The sequence below is a fragment of the Pagrus pagrus genome (genome assembly GCF_965226575.1).
Source record: "Pagrus pagrus genome assembly, chromosome: 21".
NCBI lineage: Eukaryota > Metazoa > Chordata > Actinopteri > Spariformes > Sparidae > Pagrus > Pagrus pagrus.
Window position 1 is genome coordinate 13,828,470 of NC_140208.1, and position 22,954 is coordinate 13,851,423.

Here is a 22,954-nt window from a genome sequence, read left to right on the forward strand (position 1 = left end):
TTGTATAATGGTGACCCTCTCAAAAGCCATGTCTCAAGTGTCCGGCTCAGGTTCAGCAACAATAGGGATTACATCTAATGCCACAATGCAATGCTTAAAAAAAAAGTGAAGTGACTGAAGAAACAAGTTTCACACCAAATCACTTTAATTTACAAACATTTAACAAGATGAAGAGGTCACAGTTCTGTTACATGTGCAAGTTGTGCAACACAAGGTGAAACATGTCATGCATATAGCGTAATTCTGATAAATAATGGTGTTCATCTGAGCAAGTGACACATCAATCCTTCATCACACCAACTGAAAGAGGGAGCACGGGTTTCATTTCTAAGTTCTCAGCTTTGCTAATGTGGCTCCATGTCATCTGCTAAGAATATAAAAATATGGACATTGTATTTAAAAAAAAAAATAAAAATCACATTTCGCAACATCTATTGGTAAAGACCGACTTCTAACTCTAGACAGATAGATGCTAACTTCAACTAAATACAGTCACACATTGTTGGATCATGACATTGTTGGATCTCCAGACTTACTTCATCTACCCTGTAAACTTAGTGCAAGTTCATCCCTTCCTCAAGCACCTTTGGCAGCTTCAGACAGGCACGGTTGTGCCCGAATTCTTCACACTACAAGTAAAGTCTTATATATAAATATCATATGCAAAAAGCTGCAAGCAAGCATTACAATGGATTAAAATCCAATTATAGATAAATAATTCTTCACAGCTCATCATAACCCTGGAAGCATGATGATGGACAACCACAGAAGAGCAGGGCAGCCATCATCGCTTTTAAAATATTTATTGTGAACCATTTCACTGTAACAGTTTTAATATAATAGAGAGCTACATTGGAGCGCATTCAAGTTGCTGTGGCTTCAGGGCTCAGTTGTTAAAAAAGACATCCTGCTCTTCAGAGCACTAATGATTGGTTTAGTGCATACTTTCATAATGGAGCAGAGGAGTGATGGTAAAAGGGTGGAGGTTGCTGCGATGCCACAACAGCTTCAGGTTTTTCTGGCTCTAACTTCTCCCAAGAGCAAGGCTCAGGGCCATCAGCCCCAGAGAGTAACAGGTTTTAGTGGTGGAGCTGGCAGCCTGTGTTGTGACCCGTTGGTCTGCCTGGATGTTTCTGAAGACGTTGACCATCATAGGCGATGACGTGGTGTTGAAGATGTGCAGCTTTGTGCTGAACATGTCGATCTGGAGACAAGACAGAGCCACAGTTAGCTGCATGGAGCACTGTAGAAAGCATTTGTAATGACCAAAAAGAGAAGAAGAAAGCTCACCAAGTTTGAGGGAACTTTGACCGTATCCTTGAACACAGTCCAAACCACAGCCTCATTGCAAGCGGGGGTGGTCAAGGAGCCCAGGTAGCGCCAGTATCTCGTGCGATTCACCCCCGTGAGGAGATCATCCAGTGAGAATCCAGGTGCGATTGAAACAGACTGGCCTGAGGGCAGAAATGGGAGCTCTGAAGGGACTGCAGCTGACACATTTTATTCAGAAGCAAAGAAAGTAAAAAAGGTCTCCTTACCTGAGACTGTGATGTTGTCCAGGTAGGAGGTCAAACTCTGCCAGCTTGCAGAAGTAGTGTCATCGTCTGCCTGGAAAAGTAAACACATTTTCCAGTTAGGTTAAATGCTTTACTCCGCATCAGTGGAGGAGAAATTTGACTTTGAAAAACTGCAGTCAGGTCTGACATTAAAAACAACACCTTTCCTCACCTCAATGAAGAAACCAAGAGCAGCGAGTCCAGTAGAGTTCGCGATAGCCAGACTTGTGTCTCCATTAAAAGATGATCCGATGTTCACAATGTGCAACTGTGGGCCGAAGTACAGAGAAATATCTTAATATGAATGTATTGCTGAATTTGGAGCACAACATGAAGGAAAAGTGCAGTACCTCCATGGGATAGCGCTTGCCGTCCACAGTGTGCTCAGAGCCGGGGACGGAGGAGCCATTACCCCAGTGCAAGTGGAACTGCAGGCTTTGGTATGTCTCGGACAGATCTCCTCCTGAAACACTAACACCGCTCAGGGCGACTTTGACTGGAAGAGGAGGGGAAAACAAACAGGAAGGAGAATTTATATGAAAAGTGAACAGGTGAAACTGGATTCACTGGCCAGATGTCACCAGTGACTTTACTTTGGATAAAAGATGATGACACTAAAGTTGGTCTTGCTACATCAACGCACACATGACCTCCAGGCACATTTTTTTTTAAAGCTCCTAAGAAGCATCCTGTCATCAATCACTCACTAGTCTTTCCAGTGTTTTCAATCTTCGTCATTGCTGTGGTGCTGCTGAAGTTGTTGAAGGTGAAGGGCCCCAAGGCGGAGTTGCCGGTGGCAGTTGATGTGTCGATGTTGATGGGTGACTGTCGGGTGCCGTTGCAAAATGGAGCAGCAATGGTCGGCCATGTGGTGTCATCTGTAAAGAGGAGCAAAACATTTTACAGGCTGAAGAAGGGGGAGAGGTTAAAAGGTGTCATTTAGACGCAAAGGGAGAGTACTCACTGCAGGTTGGATCATGGTAACACCAGGCTGGAGGAGGCAAAGAGAATTTATTTACTCGCTTGCTCAAAAGATAAGCAGCATTTATCCAAAGAGGAATTAAAAATCTGAAGATGAGAAAAAAGGTTTAAATACCCACCGATGCTGTCATCGGCGCAGTGGGCGCTGGGTGCGAGGACGCACACGGCAGCAAGTGCAGCAATAAACCACTTCATCTAAAACGATAACAGAAAAAAAAATAATAATAATAAAAGCTCATTAAAACAATTCATCAATCGCATGAAATCCTCGAAAAGAAAAAGGCACCTGTGGACATGAAAACAGACGAATGAGAGAGAAAGAGCAACAGTTTAAAATTGGCACAGCGAGCCAAAAATGTTCCCGATTTTTACGCACAGATTTTAAACATAATAATTGACAAATAACAAAAAAAAAAAGAAAAGAAATATTAAATAAAAAAAAAACGAATGAAAAAAAGAGGAAAGTGCTACTACTTACTGTGAGGGGGAGGAAGAGAAACGATCCCGCAAATTTCGCTCAAAAAGGTAAGTTTCAGAGAAGTAGAGCAGCTGATCCTCTTGCCTTGGACACACCTGTACCTCCTCACTGTTGGCTTACGGCCTCATCCTCCCTCTTTTTATTCGCTCAGCTCAGCCCGAAGCTTCTCTAAAAACGCCTCTACAGACATCTGACTGATCAGCGTGCCTGCACACCTGCACAAATCTCCTGACGCCGATTAGGAGGAAGATCTTCAGATTGTTTGTTCTCAGGGAGGTGTTTTTTTTTTAAGAGTCATTCCAGGAAGCTCAATGAGAGGAGACATAAATCTGCCCCTATTGCTGGTGAATGTAGTCTATTGTATATTGTATTCTGTGAAATACAATTGCAGCCAAGTTATAAATAGGATCAAATTTTGGATAAATCTAAACTGCTTTTGCAGGAGTATAAACATTTTTTATCAACTCAGTGTCTTTAAAATGAAGAATGAATGAACCCTAACCCTACATTAAAACAACGTGGGTGAGTGTCATTTCCTCCTGTGCACCAGGAGGAAATGACATTTCATGAGATCACTCTCATAACTAACCGAAGGATTTTTTCCAAGTACCCAGGAACCACTTCAGAAACTCAAGAAGTTCACATGCATTTGGTACATTCTTCCATTGTTGGTGTTTTCTCATCTAAGTCCAGGATTCACTTTCTTTTAGCTCTGTTTGGGTCTATCTGTCTCCTTAGTGCCTGTTCTGTCCAGTGTCATTCTCAAAGCGATTTCACTAAAAGCAGCTGCCTTCTGTGGCTGAAAAAGACCTTATTTTTTAATTAATTTACGGTTAAATGTCTGCAAAAATGTCTGTGGTTAAAGGAGCATTATGTATTTTTGGGAAGAAACTTTAATCAGAAGAGAAAGATCTTCATTTACTCATTTCTTTATGGCTAAACAAACTAAGTAAACAAACTCTCTTTGTTGTCATGACTGAATAAACAAACTGAGCTTAAAGGACAACACAAGTTCATGCTGTTTATTTACTGTTGACTGTTTTACTCTATTTATATTGGCGGACCCTGCCACCTTTATATAGCTTCAAACAATGTTCTGGGGACCAAAATGTAAATATTTCTGAGTTTGTATTATGACTTTGTTAATATTGTGAATATTAAAATTAAAGATGGTATGTTGCAGACTTTAAGCGTCATTATATCGAACCCATCTACTCACTAGTCGGTCTTTACAGGTGGACTAACCTAACTGGTAGATTGATCAATTAATGGTAAAGTGTGTATAGTATAGTGTTAGAAGCTTAGTGGTGGCAACGTTGAAGTCATGCAACCACAGTGTAGTTCGTTTATAGCCTTATATCAGCATCATACTTCCTAAACGTGGTGCACATTTGTGAAGATTATTTTGCTGAACGTGTAAGTTTAACGGCAATAACCCAAATCCCATGAGCTTTTGTCGAGGGAACCAGGGCGATACTAACTTCCAGGTTAGCCTGCCAAAAACATGTCATCCCTACAGCACTCTATAGTGTGGTGAGATTGAACCATAAATTTTTTGCATAAAACCAGATTTTTTACTTTTTTATTCAACTAACCTGTATGTATGTCTGCACAGCTCTATACTCAACCATCCAGGGTGGAAATCCAATCACTTGTTAACACCGTGACAGGTGGCCCTGTAGCTCTGTGAGTACTTCTTCAATTACCAAAACCACCCCTCCCCCAGGCCAGAGTGAGCCGTCAGGCCCCTCCTGACACACCACTTACTGCACTTAACACAATGCATACATACCTTGTCACTTCAAACCATCAAACACAACTTTATTAGGAATGTGAGCTTCTAAACTAAGTTAGAAAGCTCTAACAACTACATTTGGACATAGGGTCCCACTTTAAGTCAGGGCCATAAAGCACCTGATAATGCAGGGCTGGTCTTAGTTAATATAATGCATTTATATCCAAAATCCTAATGAATATGCAATGAGTCACTTTACCCAAAACCACCAGACCTCAGGTGAACCTGGGTCACGTTGGCAATCCAGCCTTAGTGGTATAGTAGCACATAACAACACTACATAATTCTCTTTTTGACCATAAAGAACAAATTGAGTCAGTTAAACTTAAATCTGAAGTAATTTTTTAGCCAGACAATGTGGCCACAAGCATATAAGATATATTTATTAACTTAAAATAACTATTAAAATTTATTTTCAACTATTAATGTCTAACTGTAACTTTCTTGAGGGGGGATAAACTTCTTTGTTAAAAGCAGAAGTAGATGAGCTGGTCGATCTATCATCCGACAATGCAGCAGAATAAAGACAACAATATCTGATAATAATGGGAACTAGTATGTTTTGTTGCAGGCTTTAAAAAATGCTTTATTAAAACTATTTTTGCTTGAGATAAAAAAAAATCCCAAAACTAGAAAGACCAAACAGAAACATTTCCAAACAAAGACCCACCAAAAACCAGCATCTGTGATTTGTTCAAAAGCTTAAAATACTTACATCGACCAGCAATCTCTTGAGGAACTCGTAGCAAAGTTTGAAGCAGTGTTACGTAACAAAAAATAAAATGGGGGGAGATTGTGGTGGAGGGCACGGTGTACAAAGCAGGTGACAGTGATGAATTAACTAAATGATTACATAAAGTGACGCAGAGACAGAAAGATGGAAGGATAGATAGCTTGTAGAGATAAAGAGATCTGAGTCAGCCAGAGAAATCTTGACGTCAGCTGATGGCACGCTACTTCACTATTTATGATGTTTTTGATAAACCAGTATTACTGGCTGCACAATTACATGCTCGAGTGTCATCACTTGTTTCCAACTCCATCCGAGGCCCTGCGATACCAGCCCACAGGTGTCTCCTGTTCAGGAGGCCAACTCACCGTTTCCGCCTCACGGAACAAAGATTAGTTGTCGGATTTAAACACAAAAAGTTTCCAATTTAGACGTGGACTGAACACAAAATACACATTTACTTTTCTTAAACTCACTTAGTTTGTCCGTGTCAGTGTAATGTCTAGGAACACAAAATAAAGGTATATTTCGGAAGACAAAATATGCCAAAAAATGTGAAAAAAAAAAAATCAATAAATACAAAAAAGAAAAAAACTGACATAGAAGACATTTTTAAAAAGACCCATGACGGTACGTGCTTTGCACTCTCATCCTTGGTTGTTATGCAAAGAACGACGGTGTGCCCGTTTGGAGAACAAAGGTTCATCAACCCCCAGCGTTCCTGATCTGAGCTGATCTTTCAGGATGAGCAACAAGAACAGTCACAGTTTTTAAGGAGGGGTAGCTCATCCTGTCAGGTGAGCGTAAACTAATAACCAAACTAATGCATCAGAGTATGCAGACATCCATCATGTCTTGAAGCATTCTCTGCATTACTAGCAGCTAACCCGCAGGTGTCTTCTTCTTTGCTTGAATTCCCCCAATCTCACTAATGCTGGATTAGTGAGTTGACGTCAGCCCTCAGAGAAGCTGCATCCTCCCTGCTTGCTTGCATTACTAAGCATAGTTTGGCAGATATTTATTACCAGAGAGAATGATGTAATTTTAAAGCACCTATGTTGTCACATCCTGGGACGGCAGCACAATGTTTTAGAACGGTGGCTAATTGCAGGTCTATGGAAGGAGGGACTGACCACTTCCTCATACACAAACTATGTTGCCAACATAGTAGCACTTACTGCTACGGCTACAAACAAAAGTAAATGTCTCGTGTGCCATCTGATATGTCAGATTTTTTCCACTTCATGCTTGATCTCCCGTTTAATCCCTTATCAGGGCGTTATCAGAAAAACAGTGTCCGTCTTCAACAAATCACATGACAGCTGAATCAGCCCATTTTGGCGCACGTGAGCCGAAAAACAACAAAAGAAGCTACCATTATATCACAAGCTTAGCTAATTGTAATGGCAGACATGTTGGCTGACAACTGGCCACCGTTGCAGCTGCTAAGTGCTTTTAGGACACTTGGCAAACCAAGGCTGTAAAGACACCATATCACACATAACCTGCTCTGAGGCACAAGGTTGAGGTTGGCTTGTCATTATTGTTGCTCTAGCTGGTAGAGATATGTTCTCTCCGGTGTAGATTTCAACACGCTAACTTATGACACTACTTCCTGAGAGTCTGTTAATGGGAGTGTGTCCATACAACTGGTCCGGATTACTGATGGCATTTTGATTCTCGAAAGATCTGTTACAGTTCAAAGTAAAGTGAGCGTTAAAGCTGCATATATAGTAGATATTTACACTCAACACTGAAATCCAGCAAAGCAGTGAAATATTGCTACAAGATGAGAAACTGCATTGCTGGCTTTAATTTGTGTATTAAGTTTGAATGGAGTTTGTGGCTTGAAGTATGAATGAAAGATAAGAGTTGAGTAATGCACGATAAAGTGTGGGAAGGAATTTGAATGGTAATTTTTTAGGAATGTGAGCTTCTAAACTAAGTTAGAAAGCTCTTACAACTAGATTTGGACATAGGGTCCCACTTTAAGTCAAGGCCATAAAGCAGCTGATAATGCAGGGCTGGCCTTAGTTAATATAATGCATTTATATCCAAAATTCCTAATGAATATGCAATGAGTCACTTTACCCAAAACCACCAGACCTCAGGTGAACCTGGGTCACGTTGGCAATCGAGCCTTAGTGGTATAGTAGCACATAACAACACTACACAATTCTCTTTTTGACCATAAAGAACAAATTGAGTCAGCTAAACCTGGTTAAATCTGAAGTAATTTTTTAGCCAGACAATGTGGCCACAAGCATATAAGATATATTTATTAACTTAAAATAACTATTACATTTATTTTCAACTATTAATGTCTAACTGTAACTTTCTTGAGTGGGATAAACTTCTTTGTTAATAGCAGAAGTAGTTGAGCTGAGCTATTTATGATGTTTTTGATAAACCAGTATTACTGGCTGCACAATTACATGTTCGAGTGTCATCACTTGTTTCCAACTCCATCCAAGGCCCTGAGATACCAGCCCCTCCCACAGGTGTCTCCTGTTCAGGAGGCCAACTCACCGTTTCTGCCTCACGGAACAAAGATTAGTTGTCGGATTTAAACACAAGGAGTTCCCCTCAAAATTTAGACGTGGACTGAACACAAAATACACATTTACTATAGTAAATATATAGTATATATGTATATATATATATATATATATATATATATATATATGTAGATAGTAGATATTTACACTCAACACTGAAATCCAGCAAAGCAGTGAAATATTGTGCAAGTATAAAGTATAAAGTATAAATATTTGTGTAAGACGTCTAGCTTCAGCTAATTTGCAGTCTTTTAACCTTAGTTAGGAGCTAAGCTGCATTGCTTGAATACTGGCTGGAAGCTAAACGGCATTGCTGCCTTAATGGCTCGTGAAGAAGCAGTTGAAGAATGCTAGAGATGATCGGAGAGATTGAGACTGTCGAGGTTTTAAAAAAAAAAAACCTGCCTGACTTGCTTTCGGCATTGTTTCAGCAAAATCCGAGTATGGCTTTGTGACCCCTGAGAAATGCTGAGTGACGATGATGTGACAATGACAAATGTTGAAAAATGAAAGGCTAATCTGGCACAAAACAGGCAAAGATGCTTCCATAACACGCCAAAAATCAGGAAGGAACAAACAAGTTCACTTCCTGACAGTCATAGTCACTGTGCATATTCAGTGCACAGTAATTCAGTTTCAATAAGTGCTACCTAAAGTCAGGTCAAACAGCCCACAATGACACAGGAAGTTGGTGCTCAGAGAAAAATTATGGTTTGTCAGCAGGTCTTTGAGGTGGTTGAGGTGAGTATAAAGTACTGCTGCGGTACAAAAAAAAACTGTTAAGTGCCTGTGTGGACCCTTTAAAGACTTTCTACTTGTTCTTCATCTTGTGGAAAAATAAAGATAGAGTTTTGGTTGTAGAAAAACTGAAAGCTTCCAGCAACCCCAATAAATACATAATACCCTTTTGATTTACTGGTTGCTTTGGAGCTCTTCAGTTCCTCCTAATACACGAAATGATCCAGCATGGCCATAAAGATGCCCTATGTCAATTTTGTCATTGCAGTGGACTGATTTACGGCCGTTACTTGTCATGACATGATAAACTGCATTACACCAAAGGAGTTGTACACAGAAATCTAGTTGACATAATTCAAGGAGGCATTTCACCTTCAAACAGTGTCAATACAACCATTTATTTTTCGTTACGATAATACATTCAGCACTGATAAAAGCATGAGAACAATCACAAGAACACAATTCAGTATTTATTTTTGGCTCTTCTATACGATCAGCAGCTGTAATTAGTGTTTTAAGCTAGCAGACAAAAGTCTTAATTCCTGAGATGTCGTTGATTTTGTTTTATATTTTACCATACATGTTTTGATAAAGCATAGGATCGAGAGGTACAAACCCTACCATGCTACAAATAGAGTGAGGTGGTGTTTGTGTTCAGTGATCTTGCAAGTGTTAATATGTTAGTCTCACTCACCGGCTCAGAAGTTTAATAAACCAGAGACTTTTCTGATCATTCTGTAGTTACCAGCATCTTGATTATAAAATGATATACCATAATTGCACATGAAAATGTATGTGAATAAAAATGATCAAACACTACTATCCAAGTATTTTGCTTACAAATATTGGAATGATAATCGGAACAGTGTCATACAGATAATTAGTGCAATAGACTTTATCCTTCACAGCATTTCCAATCAGCTGACCGTCTCACAAATGCAGATTATATGAAAAAGGCACAGAGACACGCCAGCAGCAGAAACTGTATGATGGGACCAGGGGCGCTGGATGCTGATTTGGTGTAGATTGTCCTGCTACGAAGCTGCTGTGCAGGCCGAAACACGTCGTGATATCCTGCCTGAGTCGGGAACATCTTCATCTGGTGGTGTTAAAGAAATGTTAGTGTTAAGTTAAATCCATTATTTCGACTTGATGTGCGTCTGTTTTAAAGGTCTAAGTAATCAAGGGTGTTGCCAATGAATCATATTCTTTACATTCATAAATACAGGGTGTGGTAATTACTTACAAACTACTGAAGGATGACAGTTTTGATTACTACTAATTACTCTTTGCCAAATTACAGTTGAGAACAAACAGATGGAAACTAGTGCAACATTTATTCAAAAGATCATACGACACACCTGTTTGTAAATCGTTTAAAAAGGCTCTCGGTCACATGTTTATCTCCTCCTGCTTTCCACTAATAAGTTTCATACCGAGAGCCGACAGTAGCTGATTTCAGTGATTACTGCAAATTTGATCAAAGTTGGGGCGGGGAAATCACCTGATACTGCAAAAGATAGTAGGATACATAAAACTTTTAATGTTTTAGCTGTTTTAGTCTCCAGGCATTTTAATTGGAAATGAAACAATGACTGATGTTAAAGTTTAGACTTTCCCAGCTTACCACCCAACCTCCCATGCTAAGCCTATCAACAAGTTCAATGTTCTCGATTTCTCGGACCTTTATCAAACTGTGTTGTGTTTCCCTTTCTAAAGACCTCACTGAAGACAAAAGTAAAGACAGCACAGGCCAAGCTATGCATCATCAGGGAAGATACCAAGTGTCGCTCAAATCTCATTATGCGCTACTGGTTGCCAATTGTTAAAGGTTTTCATGATCCTGTTCTGGTATTTATGCAATACAAAACAATACATATACTGTACATGTCAGGGGAAGCTGTCATTTAAACCACTTGAACTATTATCTTTGAAGAGTGACAGCACTAATTAAGAGGTGTGATTTAACTTCACGTCACATACCAGGTTTTCGTCCACCTTGATAGTTTCTTTGAAGACCGTCCAAACCACTGCTTCGTTACATGACGGGGTGGTTAAGGAGCCATTGTAGCGGTAGAATTCAGCTCGGCTCACTTTGCCAAGCAAGTCATCGATGGAGATCTCTTTTGTAACTTCAACTTGAGAGCCTACAAGGGAGCATAAATGCACAAGATGTTGTGGTGCGTACATGTTTCCACATTCAGTGTTTTTTTGTTGTCGTTTCTTTTTAAAGTGTGCTCACTGATGTTTTTAATAGCGGGAAGGTAGCTGGTCAGTTTTTTCCAGGCATCCATATCAGACGTCGATTGTGACGGGGAATTTGTCTGCGAAGACAAACATGGTGAATGATTAACATTCGACACTTGAGTGCACGATCTGCTGGTTTAGGAAAGCTAACTGTGTGGTCCCAAAGTGCAGCAAAAGTGCCCTCTAGGGTGCCCTTCCAGTGGAGAAAACAACTTTCTGTGCGCTGCTGCCCCACTACCCTTTTTTTCCCCCCAACCCCTGCCCCTCAAACATCCTGAGTCTGCCACTGACCTCGTGGTGTGCTGAACCGCCGCCGCTTTTGGTCGAATCCGTGGCCTGGAAAATAGACAAAGATTGTAAGGGTTTAACAAGCAGTCAACTGGTCTGGCATTGCAGTCCTATAACACTGTTGGGACTCATTACGGACAGTTTAAAAACTTTTTATCAAAATCGATAAAGCAGAACCAGAGATATCACCTTTTTTTATTCAACGCATTCTTCTTCCTTTTTAAAACCTGCCGCCTACATTACCCACGATGCAGTTCAGCCACTGAGTGACATCACTGGAGGGTATTTATCAGAGTACATGCAGCTTCCTCTGGGGCCACAAAAGGCTTTATACTACTTTTTTCACATATGCAGTAGTACTCCTGTACATCTCTGAACACACTACACACTCAGACCCTGGTTGTAATTATTATATACTGTAGTATGTATTTGAATGACAAATACTGACTTCCTACATAAGTAGTGTAATGCACTAAATGTTACCTGAATAAAGAATCCCAGCACTGCCAGGCCGTCAGGAGTCTGTACTGCCTGTTCCAGTGTTAAATCCTTCCTCTTGTTCACTATGTGCATCTGGACAAAGACACAATTAATGATATGTGATACACACAGGCAACGGCTAAATCTATTGAAAAAGCATATATTTTCACAGCAACAACAGAGGAGTTCAGTGCTTATAACTACCTCCATAGGGTATCTTTTTGAATCCACTGTGTGCTCTGAACCGTCCGAGTCATGTGAGCCCCAATGGAAGTGGAACTGAAGGGTGGAGTAGACATGTCCCAAACCTCCCCCTGACACCTCCACCATATCCTCCTTCAGGACACACTTCACTGGGAGTTGTGGGAGAACACAAGGAGAAGTGTAAAAAAAAAAAAAAAACTAGGTAAGGGCTAATGATTAATTAAAAATGAAAATATCATGAACAAACGCACAGAAATTTGCTCAGTTTACAAAAACATGTAACCATCGATCTAAAGTTCTCAACTGTAATGTTGACTTGCCTTTTTAAATTGTCGACAACAATTTTCATTGTAAAAATAATAAACTTTAATATCAATAAACTAAATTTGATAAATATTAACTAAAACAGGCCCGAGGGAGATATTCAAACCTGCGTGTCCTGTGTTAGTGATGTACTTGATGGCATGTTTGTCGTCAAACTTTGTAAAGGTGAAGTCATCGAGATTCTCATCCTCCACGGTCGTCTTGGTGTCAATGTTGATGGGTGACTGGCGTTCGCCGCCGCAGTGGGAGTGAGGCAGAACGTGCCAATAAGACGGACTGTAACCTGAAGGGAGAGAGGAAAACCAACATTTTCAAGACTAGTCCCATTTAAAGCAGCAATTTTTGGAAACTGTCCAGACATCGGATTTTTAAAAGGATACATACTACAGTGATCATCATAGCACCACGAGTGACCTAAAGAATAGAAGAACAAGTCATTTTTAATGTGTCATTGGAGTCATACGTGTTGTTGACCATATACTGTATTTTCCAACTCACCGGGAGGTAAATGAGTTGCAGGGGAGGCGTACACTTGACGTGCATTAAGATTTTGTGTAGGCCGATAAACATTCCTGAGTGATGTCTCAATGGGAAACAGTTGAATCTAAAAACAAAGACAAACATGTTTTTTCCAACAGATATACGGTGACGTTTAACAAAAACACTTGAAGTTGTTAATGAGTTGTAGAATTTCTCAGCAGCAGAGACGGATTAAAGCCTTTTCAGACAGAGATTTCACAATAACGCCGCAGCTGAACACACTGAATGGTAGCAAAAAGCCACTCCAGTGTGTCATTTCACACAGCATGCCGGCACTGTAATATCAAAAGAGTTGTGATGGTACAAATCATAATGCTGAGATCTGTGTGGTTATTTCTAAAGTGTTTCCCCCCAGCTTCCATCTGTTAATCTAAAAATGTATCCGCTGACCGATTATAATCATATGGATTCTGTTAGAAAGTGTTGATCCTGACACACTGTGCGTCGTGGAAAGTGACAAAGATGTTTTTTGCTGCAAATTACATCACGTAATCAGCATCAGTACATAGCAGACCCTGTCTGGCTCTCACTCGCAGAGAGGGATGCCGTTTTCGGGGGGGGGGTGTTCACTGAAGACTCATCTTGGTGACTAATTTGGCGATTTCCTTCTGTACATGTTGGCAAAGACGGTAACTACAACAACACGATAGTGGAAGGCGATAAAGAAATTGTGTTTCTTTGCTTGAAATCATGTTACATAAATCATCACCAGTCAACTGAGGCAGAACAAAATAATGATACTATATTCCAGCCTTGAAAAGGCAGCGTGAACGGCTTATGACATGAACCTTTCGAGCCTGGGTGCGGACATACTGTACCTGTATTAAGTTACACTAGTTTGGCGTCAGCCAGAGCATTTATCCGGTTCTGGATTCTGGTTCTTATGACAGACTTTAGGCTACTGCCTCAGTGAGTCACAACTGATTGCTCACTCACTGTGATTTATCATTGCAGAGACACAGGTTCCACTGATTTAGCATTGCACAGGGCACGAAAGTGCACACAATTAAAATTTCTACATAATGTTGCTTTAAAAGCATAATTTGTTTAAAAAATGTTCAGAAAAATAGCTAAGAAGAAATGTTAACCAATGAGAACGCTTTGCTTTTTCTGAAGAATTTCCCTCCTGGAAGATTACCAAAAGAAATACCTCAAGTACACACCTTAAAAGTTTGTAATGCAATTAAATTGTCCTGGCAATGTCACTGGTGTATTTTATTTGATGCTGTCAACATGACTCACAGTTTCGCATGTTTTCTAATGTGTTTTATGACTGAAGCGGAGGTCAAAGAGTCAAACACCTGCTGCCTGCATCTGGTGACTCAACAGGTGAATGACTGCGTGCAGAGACATGTGCACCCCACTATCAGCCAGGTGCTGATGGCTGTCAGGTAGATAAGATGGAGAAAGATAACATGTGACATTCTGCAGCATTCAAATGACTCAAACGTTCGTCCCCATACAGTCACATGGAGCTTGTCCAATAGTTTGTCTCGTCGCTACAGAAAATAAAACTGATTATCAAACATGATCATCAGAACAGAAACCAGCATGTACCGGTATGCTGTGCCACTGGAACTCTACTGTATCTCCTGTGGTGACGCTCGCCTGCATCCATTGGTGGCTGCTTGAGGAACGGTTTGTTTTTTTTCCATTTGTCATCACAGCTTTAACTGACTTTGCTGTGCAGTATGACTTAGCATTGAGTTCCTATCCAAACCTAAATGGACACAGAAATAACAACACTTCCCGACCAGTATTTTCTCACACAACTCAAATTGAATGTAGCTCAGTGCGTATTGTCACTCTGATTGTCACAGGGTACAAACACAGCATCAATGTGTCAGTGGGTGGGGAAGGTGTCTGCCTTTGCTGTCAATCAAGTGACACTTAACCATCGTGTTCACTACTGTACTAGTAAAGTAGGTCAATGTAGGAGCTGCAGCTTAAAAGGACCTTTGTTTGGTGTAAAATTGGCTGCAATGAACACTTGTTAACAATCAATATACAAGAGAACTTAGCATTAGCTACCCATGTGTTGGCTTTAGTGCAGCAGATTGTTCACTGTCAGCGTGCAATTCACCTTAATCTGATGGTGATTTTCTTTTGGTCCCTTTTCAAGAAGTGTTTAGTAGTTATATGTCAGATGTGGAAAAAAAGACCACATGGGATTCAAAAGCATTTCTCTCCATTGATTCCTTCTATCAATGTGCAATATTTTACAGATAGGGGTGCAGTGGTGCACCGTTTTCTTGTGGACTTTGGTGTTAAATTGGCGGTTCATACATTTGCAGTATTTACAGTATTGAAGTCTAACATGTTAGTTTTATTAAAATATTTTAATTTTAGATCATTTTATAATCATATCATCTGAAATTATGATAAAAGTGTTCAAACATGGAAACTGTCTGAGTTCATTCCTTCAGAGGCTGATTGTAACGGATCATAATTATCTTGTTATATCACATACCATGTACCCTGAAACCATGACATCGTCTGAGTCAGGTTACTGTATCATGAAAATCTTGCACTGTCCAACCCTTGTGTTGAGCGTGTTTCATTTTATCAATTTCTTTCTTTTTTTTTTTGCTAACTGACTAACAAAGTTGATATGGTAAACTTGGAGGCTTCGTAATTGTTCATTTGTTGTCGCATTTGTGTCCAATTTTCACCCTCTTTTACTTCTGTTTTTGGTCTCCACCACCTCCTGGCTCTTTAGGTGGTATACAGAGAGATTTTAGGGGAGTCTCACAGCTGCCCGTGAAGCTACTGTATGCGAGTGGTGAGAGTGAACCAAAACTGTAAAGATGCAGGGCTGGACTTTTAAACACTATAAGTGATCATTTTTTTGTAGGTTCATCCCTACAAATGACCCTCTTCACATCATCCGATACATTGTTGTTGCTATAAACATATTGATTAAACCCACTTCAAAAATTCCAGTTTAGGCTCAACTCACAGCTTTTACATTTCTTTGCTCATTATTAGATTTGATTGTTACCACTAAAGACGGCCTTTCCTCCTCTTATCTGGTAAAAGGTCTCCAGGCGGCCCAACTCACCAGATTCTTGTTGATGTTGATAGGCTCTTGAAAAACTGTCCACACGACGGCTTCGTTGCAGTCGGGGGTGGTCAGGGAGCCCATGTACCTGTAGAACTTTGTCAAGTCTACACTTCCAATCAGGTCGTCGATAGAGATGGCATGAGTTATATTAACTTCAGCGTCTGTGAAAGTGTAAAATAACAAAAAAGTCTAATTATATGAAAGTCGTTGATTTAAATGCAGCAAACTAAAAGTGTCCCAGGTTTGATACCAGGAACATGATCAAAAAGGAGTAACATCACATGAGCTTTAGCCGACATAACCGTGAGTGGTCAGGAAGTGAATATTTTAAACTTAGCAGAGAAGAGAAGTGCATTTTATTAAATTTCTGCTAAATAAATAAAAATAAAGCCTTTTGCGTGGACAAAAAATCTTTCCTGATCTTTGATCACCACGTGAAAAACAGGAGCAAAATGAAAAAGTGTTTATATATACATTTATATTTTTGTTTAGTGTGAAAACACACTAAGATGCACAACACGGAGAACCTGTCTGAGCACATGAGTGACATACATTAGGATGACAAGTCTTATGACTGGTGTACAAGGTCACAGCATAACATATCCATACTCAACTTTGTTGGCATTGAGTTTGACCCAAGCGTACTGCTATACACTTAAGGAATGTGAGAGATTGTTTTGATTGAGGTGTGAACCTGATTTTCAATCTTCAAATGTCGCCTGTTGATGCCAAGACATACACAGAGTACATACCAGAGCCATGGCCCCTCCTTGACCCATTTTGCAACCGCCAAAGAATTCAAATCACTGCAACCTGCTGTAATGAACTCTGAATGAAAGACAAGAGAACAGCATCGACCTACCTACATCTGTGATGTTTGCCAGATAAGATGTGAGCATGCCCCATGGTCCGGACATGTCCCCATCTTCTGTTGCCTTTCGGGAGAAGACACTGTTATAATCACTGTTATAGTTTGATTATAAGCACATCAACTCTCCTACATCTAGATCAGGACCTTAACACACTAATACTTTATAATAACCATCATAAATAAATGGTAAATGTATGACTTAAACTTTAGTTAATAGTTATGTCACTATTAATAAATAATGAAGTGCTTTATAAATTATTTATTAAGCAATGTAAAGGTTTATAAACATCTGTTGCGATTTTAATATGGCCATCCAAATAATGTTTATTGACACCGTATTTATTTATCATTTACAGTGTTATGAGTTGCAACTTTATATTAATTGCTTGATAAAGAATTTCACTGTTTGTTACCAGTGAAACAGACCGTTAAGTATAAATGTATTATCTATTAATGATGGCTATTATAAAGTGTTACCCAGTGACATAATAGGTATTTATTTAAACTCAATAAACATGTTTGTAATGCTATGGTCAATGATTATAAGAAACTTTTGGCCATCAACAGTTTTTATACAAGTGTCTTATAATCTGACAATAAACATTTATTATGCTTTTATTAACACTGATATACTGTAGTCCTATTAATGTTAATAAGAATCTTATAAGAAATTATAATAATAAGGACCTTAATGTACATTGTTTCTCATAAGGATCAGTGAAAGATTAGCAGTTATAAAAGACTTTTCTTTGGAATAATATAAAATGTAGAACATACATTTATGAAAAACCCAAGAACAGCAATTCCCTCTGAATCCTCCTTGGCCCCCTGCACAGTGAGATCTTTCTTCAGACTGACAATGTGCATCTACAAAAGATTACATGAAGTGATGAGACAAAGCAAGAAACACACACAAAAGAACACATGCTTGTAGTGAATGAACAATAATGTACCTCCATTGCATATCTGTGCCTATTGATCGTGTGCTCTGAACCTGGATGATGTTCTTTATCACCCCAGTGAAAGTGAAACTGGAGTGCAGAATAAGTTGCATTCAGTCCACCTCCACTCACTTCGACTGCATCTTCTGCCAGTTTGCATTTCACTGTGCATGGGAGAGATGGAGGAGTGTTTATGCAGTTACATGCGAGTGGACAGAAGTTTTAACACATTTTGATCATCATTCAAATGTCTTCGTGCCCTTCCTAGACTCAGTTTGTGTACCTGTGTGTCCATTGTTTGTGATGGACTTGATGACATCCTGAGAGGTGAAGTTGACGAGGGTAAAGTTAAGCAGGTTAGGGTCGGTCTTAACGTAGCCGGTGGCGATATCAATAGGTGACTGCCTTTTGTCAAGACAGATAGAGGAGATGTCTCCCCAGTGGGACGGCGTGTGCTCTATGAAAAGGTGAGTTGCTGTTAAAACCACTTACTGACGCAGACCAAATCTTTCATTAGGTCAGACATCCATCCTTACTTACCACAGCCAGTGTAGCACCATTCACTTCCAGCAGCTGAAACAGAAATATAGCCAGCATACTGTGAATACTGCAGGAGTCAAGTGAATTAAAATATTAGCATTTTGTGAATAAGAACTGTCCTGCCTGAGACTGTTTACTGAGCTAATAAATCAAGTGAGAAGTACGGACATTTTCTTATGAGCTTAAATAAAATGGACTTCTTTTTGCAACCACTGGAGTTGTTGCTTGCTGGGTGTTAGAAATAACACAGATTTAAGGCACCTCAGCAATGGCCACACTTTTCCGGCCTGTATGCGCTATCCATATTTTCTGTACTTAAGTAGGATTTTGAATGCAGGACCATCGCTACTGTTAAATAAAGGATCTGACTGCTTCCTCCATCACTCCAATAAATGCCAAGCTGGATGATTTTTTTCCCAACTTTACTTAATTTTGTATATTTAATCAAATTTGAGAAAGTCACTAGTTCACATCCTAAATGAAGGGCACGTTACTCTGGTGGTGTATCCTCACCGATAATCCTCACACAGATTGTGGATATTACAGGAAGCAGAAATGGATGGAAGTCACCAATACAGAAGAATCAATTCAGTAGAAAGTGATGTGTTTTACTCACCACATTTTAGCAAGCCTCCCACACTCAGGAGCAGCAGAATGGAGGAGAGATGCATCTTCAGGTGGAAAAAGAAAACCAGTTATCAATCTCACTGCATCTTCTTATGTCTGAAACAACCAAGTTTTACACAGAGAAAGAGGAAACCGGTCCATAGCAGTCTCAGCGATGTCTCGCTATATTTAAATGATGAAGCTCTGTTATATGCCATCTTTACTAAGTCACAGAATATTAACAGGAATTCTGTTCTTTTGCATTAGGTATTTAATTAATATCAGGAGACTCGATCAAAGTACTCAGGATGACTAAGAATAAAAGCTTGCCATTTGACAATTCGTGTGTTAAACCTTTGTCAAATCATCCTACCTTTATGTTCCAGGCCTGAAGTCCCTAAAGCAATTTAAAAAAAAGAAACAGTATTTTATGGCGAGTTGTCCAATTAAAAATGTGCGTCCATTTTCAAATTAAGTCCAGAAGTGAGGAGAAGGTGACAAAGTGTCCCAGGATGGTTTAAGTCAGTGATATAGAGTAGGAGGGACATGCAACGGGAGGGGGCCCATTGTGTATACATCACTAAATCAGTATGGGGGTGACGTGTAACATGACCACGGTCCTCTGTCCTGAGGACATTGCAATCAAAATACAGGTGTCCCGAGCAAGCAAATGAGGTGTTAAACTGTGAGGGGGGTTACACGGCAGAGATCACGCAACATGACTCCTGCTCCATGACACAGCATCCAGGTCCACATACACAACTGGCTTCAACTAGCAACAGAGAAGTTTTTCTGCTTCAGCGTATCATTATGAAATGTTGATAGCAAAATTTAACGGATATAGAAAAATGACACCATCTGCTTTGATATTGGTTTCCTATTTATCTCGCTATCACTAAACAATTTTGCCTGCAGGTCAACCAGGAAAAGGAAGGTTAACTGGTGATCCGTTACACTAAATGATTGAATAAACAGCAGCACCAACAGTTATTATATTGTCTGTTGCCACTTTGATATCAGGTTGAAATAGTGGATCGGAATTCAGTTTCAATCCTTATAAGCTCGACTCATCACAATTTTTGCATATCAGTTTAAAAACCCTTATTGTACAGCACTTTTCAGAACAAACAACAGCTTTTTGTTTGTTTGCCTAATGTCTCTGTTCTTGCCTCCATCAATTGTTACCCAGAGTCTTGAATAAGGGTCTGAATGAATGAATGTAATGCTAGGTTTTAAATTCATTCATTCATCCAAAGTGCTTAAGAACACAGAAATACAACAATAAAATACATGGTACTTTGTGAATAAACAGGCTGAAAATAGAGCAGTGCAAGTCAAGAATAAAGTACAGTGTTACTCAAAAAACATTAAAACACCCCCTAAAATTTTACCACAACATTTATAGAGAGGCCATCTGATAAAAAATAAGTCTTTTAAAGTGATTTAAAAAGACACTGATGTAGCCAGCTGTTGAAGTGTTTACCTACAAAACAGCACTGTTAAATTAAAACAATCTAAAAACCTCAGATTAGACCTTAAACTGCCAAACTATACGCTCCACCAAACACTTTTTCAAATTTCACTACAAGATAAACTTGTTATTAGACACCTCCTTTATTGCGGCTGTCATCAGCAACAGACTTAACACAAACACACAAAAAACAACCCAGATACAGGATATTATTCCTCACTGAAATGCCCGACAGTCACACTACATCCACTTTGATTATAGGACACAGTGAGACTAATCCTTTAATTGGGAGTTGATTCTGCAAACTGATACCAGGAAAGATAAACAAGACTTGGACCCGATACGGCAGATTGTTGCCTGACTGGTCAGGCTGCCAGCTTACACAAACGCCGTAGGAATGTTGACTATAAACCGCAGTAATGTGACGCTGGATTGTGATGCTGGGTCAGTGCCTATTGTATCATTTTCCATTTGATTCTGTTTCAGCTGCTCAACTTGTGAAATCTTTTTGAAGGCAATAAAAATCCAGACAGATTTTACTTGGATGATTCATATTGTTTGCATGATTTGCATCATGTTTTTGTTTGTTTGTCTTAACCCTGGGAATGTGTTACTGTTCCACATAAAGTAACATTCAGCTTCTTCAAGATTGAAGAGTGGCGTTCATTATACTTTTTACAGTAGGAGGGCAAGTTATGTCTCTGGTGACAAACTGAAACTTGCAGCCTTTCCCCAACTGCTGAAGGCTGCTAGAGACAAAAGCACAGGAAACTTGTGGTTTTCTGTGCAGATCTGTATCTGACAGAACTGTTGTCAATAGAAACACAGACAAAACTAACCATTTGGACCTGGAAACTAGTTTTTTTTTGTGATTGTTCCTAAATTTTAGGGATTCTGATCTGAGACGCAAACAGGAAGATTTGAATTAGAACCGATGATTTGTTCTAACTGGTGAACCTCGGAGACGAGAGAAGCTTCAAGTGCTCCTTTTTGACTTGCTCTGTTGAAAACACTTCTGTAACTCTGTGGTGTGAGATCTTGGTCTTCTTCGAAGACGAGATTTTAAATCTCAAGGGGCTTCGTGGTTAAATAAAAAAATATACATTAAAAGGATAAGGATATAAAAGTGAGGATGAGACATCAAACTGGGGCCTCCTGATCTACACCTGACCTTGTCCTCCTTTTTCCACCATTGTGGCCCTAGAAAGGACATTTTTTCTTTTTGAAGCTTGCTCATTACATTTTTGTTCCTTACTTTTTACAGAGGGGTTTTGGACCGCAGTCTCTGAATGCAATCGAATACAATTTCAAAATGTTTTCCTCTTATTGTGATTTTGTATGCAATTTATAAGTGGAATGTCGCGTCTTATCAGGGCCCAGAATCTCTAATAAAGTTTCAATTGAATCAATGAAATGTGTTTATTCGTGACCTTTAAAAGGAGCTCCTAGGTTGATTTTGTACTATTTGCTGTCTCAGTGCGAGGCCGAGCTGAAGGGCTGCTGGCCGTCACTTTATATTTAGCAGACAAACATGAGTTAGGGTGAAACTTTTGACAGAGATCCAAATGTCTTTGTACCTGGTAATGCTTTTAATTGCTCGTGTTTAGGCTTACATCAAAAGGAACCCACACAACAGGTTTCTTGCCCTTCTTTGCGTCCTTACATACGACAGCACAGCTCATCATGCCAAGCCCTGTTAATAACAGTGAATTGATGCAAGGGAACGGGAAAAAAACAAACAAAAGACAAGCCTTGTTGCTGCACTTAAGTTCAGTGGCTGTAAGCAAACTCTGGTATCAAAAGGTCAACACTTCTCGGGGACAAAAGCACCGGCTCTGTGTGTGTTGACTCAGTGACACACTCGAAAGATTTTTCCCTGTTTTACTGCCAAGTCTCAGTGATTGTGTTTTCCCATGACACACTCAAAAAACTCACCTGAAAACCTTTCAGCAGAAACAGCCGCCAGTGACTTGGAGAGATCAGCTGAACACTGCTTCACCTGAGCAGCAGCTGGACCTGCTTAAGTCATCAGTGTGTGATTGGCTGGACGATTGGCTCCATCACGCTGTGGTGGCTACAGATCTTTTAGTTGCAATTAGACTAATTTGCACACTGTATACATATAAGCTTAGGGCTACCAGAAAATAAGAAAAGGGTAGATTGATCAACAGATACATAAAAAGATAAGTCATTTTTAACTTGATTTGATGTCTCGGTGGGTGAGTCAGCACATAAAAAAAGTTTTGCCAGGATAATTTTTCAATGTTACTTTTTAAAATCTCATCCATGAAAACAAACTTTGAAAAAGTAAAATATAAAAAAATATGAATGTATGAACAAAAACAAGAAGACACATGGTCCTGGCAGCGACATTTCACCTGTCAAAACTTTTTTTTAAATTTTTCTTTCACAGATGTAAAAATTAAACTGAACATGAAAATTATCCCACCAAAGGAAAAATGTGTCTGGAACTTAAAGATTATCCGAGCAAAACCTTTTTCTCACCTGCTCTTAATTCATAAACACAGAAGAGAAAGACGTT

General features: G+C 39.5%; 1 protein-coding gene across 1 annotated transcript; it reads right to left on the reverse strand.

The window, feature by feature from the left end:
- Window positions 1-787: 787 nt before the first annotated feature.
- On the reverse strand, window positions 788-22,448 carry LOC311250206 (uncharacterized protein). The gene is made up of 26 exons (XM_084341782.1): window positions 22,348-22,448; window positions 18,952-19,006; window positions 18,336-18,368; window positions 18,079-18,252; window positions 17,808-17,959; window positions 17,632-17,721; window positions 16,846-16,918; window positions 15,981-16,144; window positions 12,878-12,983; window positions 12,764-12,793; window positions 12,486-12,662; window positions 12,056-12,204; window positions 11,855-11,944; window positions 11,375-11,419; window positions 11,079-11,160; window positions 10,820-10,983; window positions 9,783-9,935; window positions 3,016-3,054; window positions 2,657-2,732; window positions 2,521-2,547; window positions 2,264-2,434; window positions 1,907-2,052; window positions 1,729-1,824; window positions 1,539-1,608; window positions 1,291-1,454; window positions 788-1,204 (listed from the first exon to the last, which is right to left on the reverse strand). Exons 2-26 carry the CDS (start codon window positions 19,004-19,006, stop codon window positions 1,025-1,027), a joined length of 2,706 nt encoding a protein of 901 aa, XP_084197908.1. The 5' UTR covers window positions 22,348-22,448; the 3' UTR covers window positions 788-1,024.
- Between the last annotated feature and the right edge of the window lie 506 nt (window positions 22,449-22,954).

What these genes read in the sequence shown, in the direction of transcription:
- LOC311250206 (XM_084341782.1), bottom strand. Translation starts at nt 19,006, where the DNA reads ATGCATCTCTCCTCCATTCTGCTGCTCCTGAGTGTGGGAGGCTTGCTA. An exon ending in TTCTTGGGTTTTTCATAAAT is followed by an intron (nt 16,919 to 17,631) that starts GTATGTTCTACA and finishes TTCTCCCGAAAG; the next exon opens with GCAACAGAAGATGGGGACAT. An exon ending in CAAAAAGATACCCTATGGAG is followed by an intron (nt 11,945 to 12,055) that starts GTAGTTATAAGC and finishes GTCTTTGTCCAG; the next exon opens with ATGCACATAGTGAACAAGAG.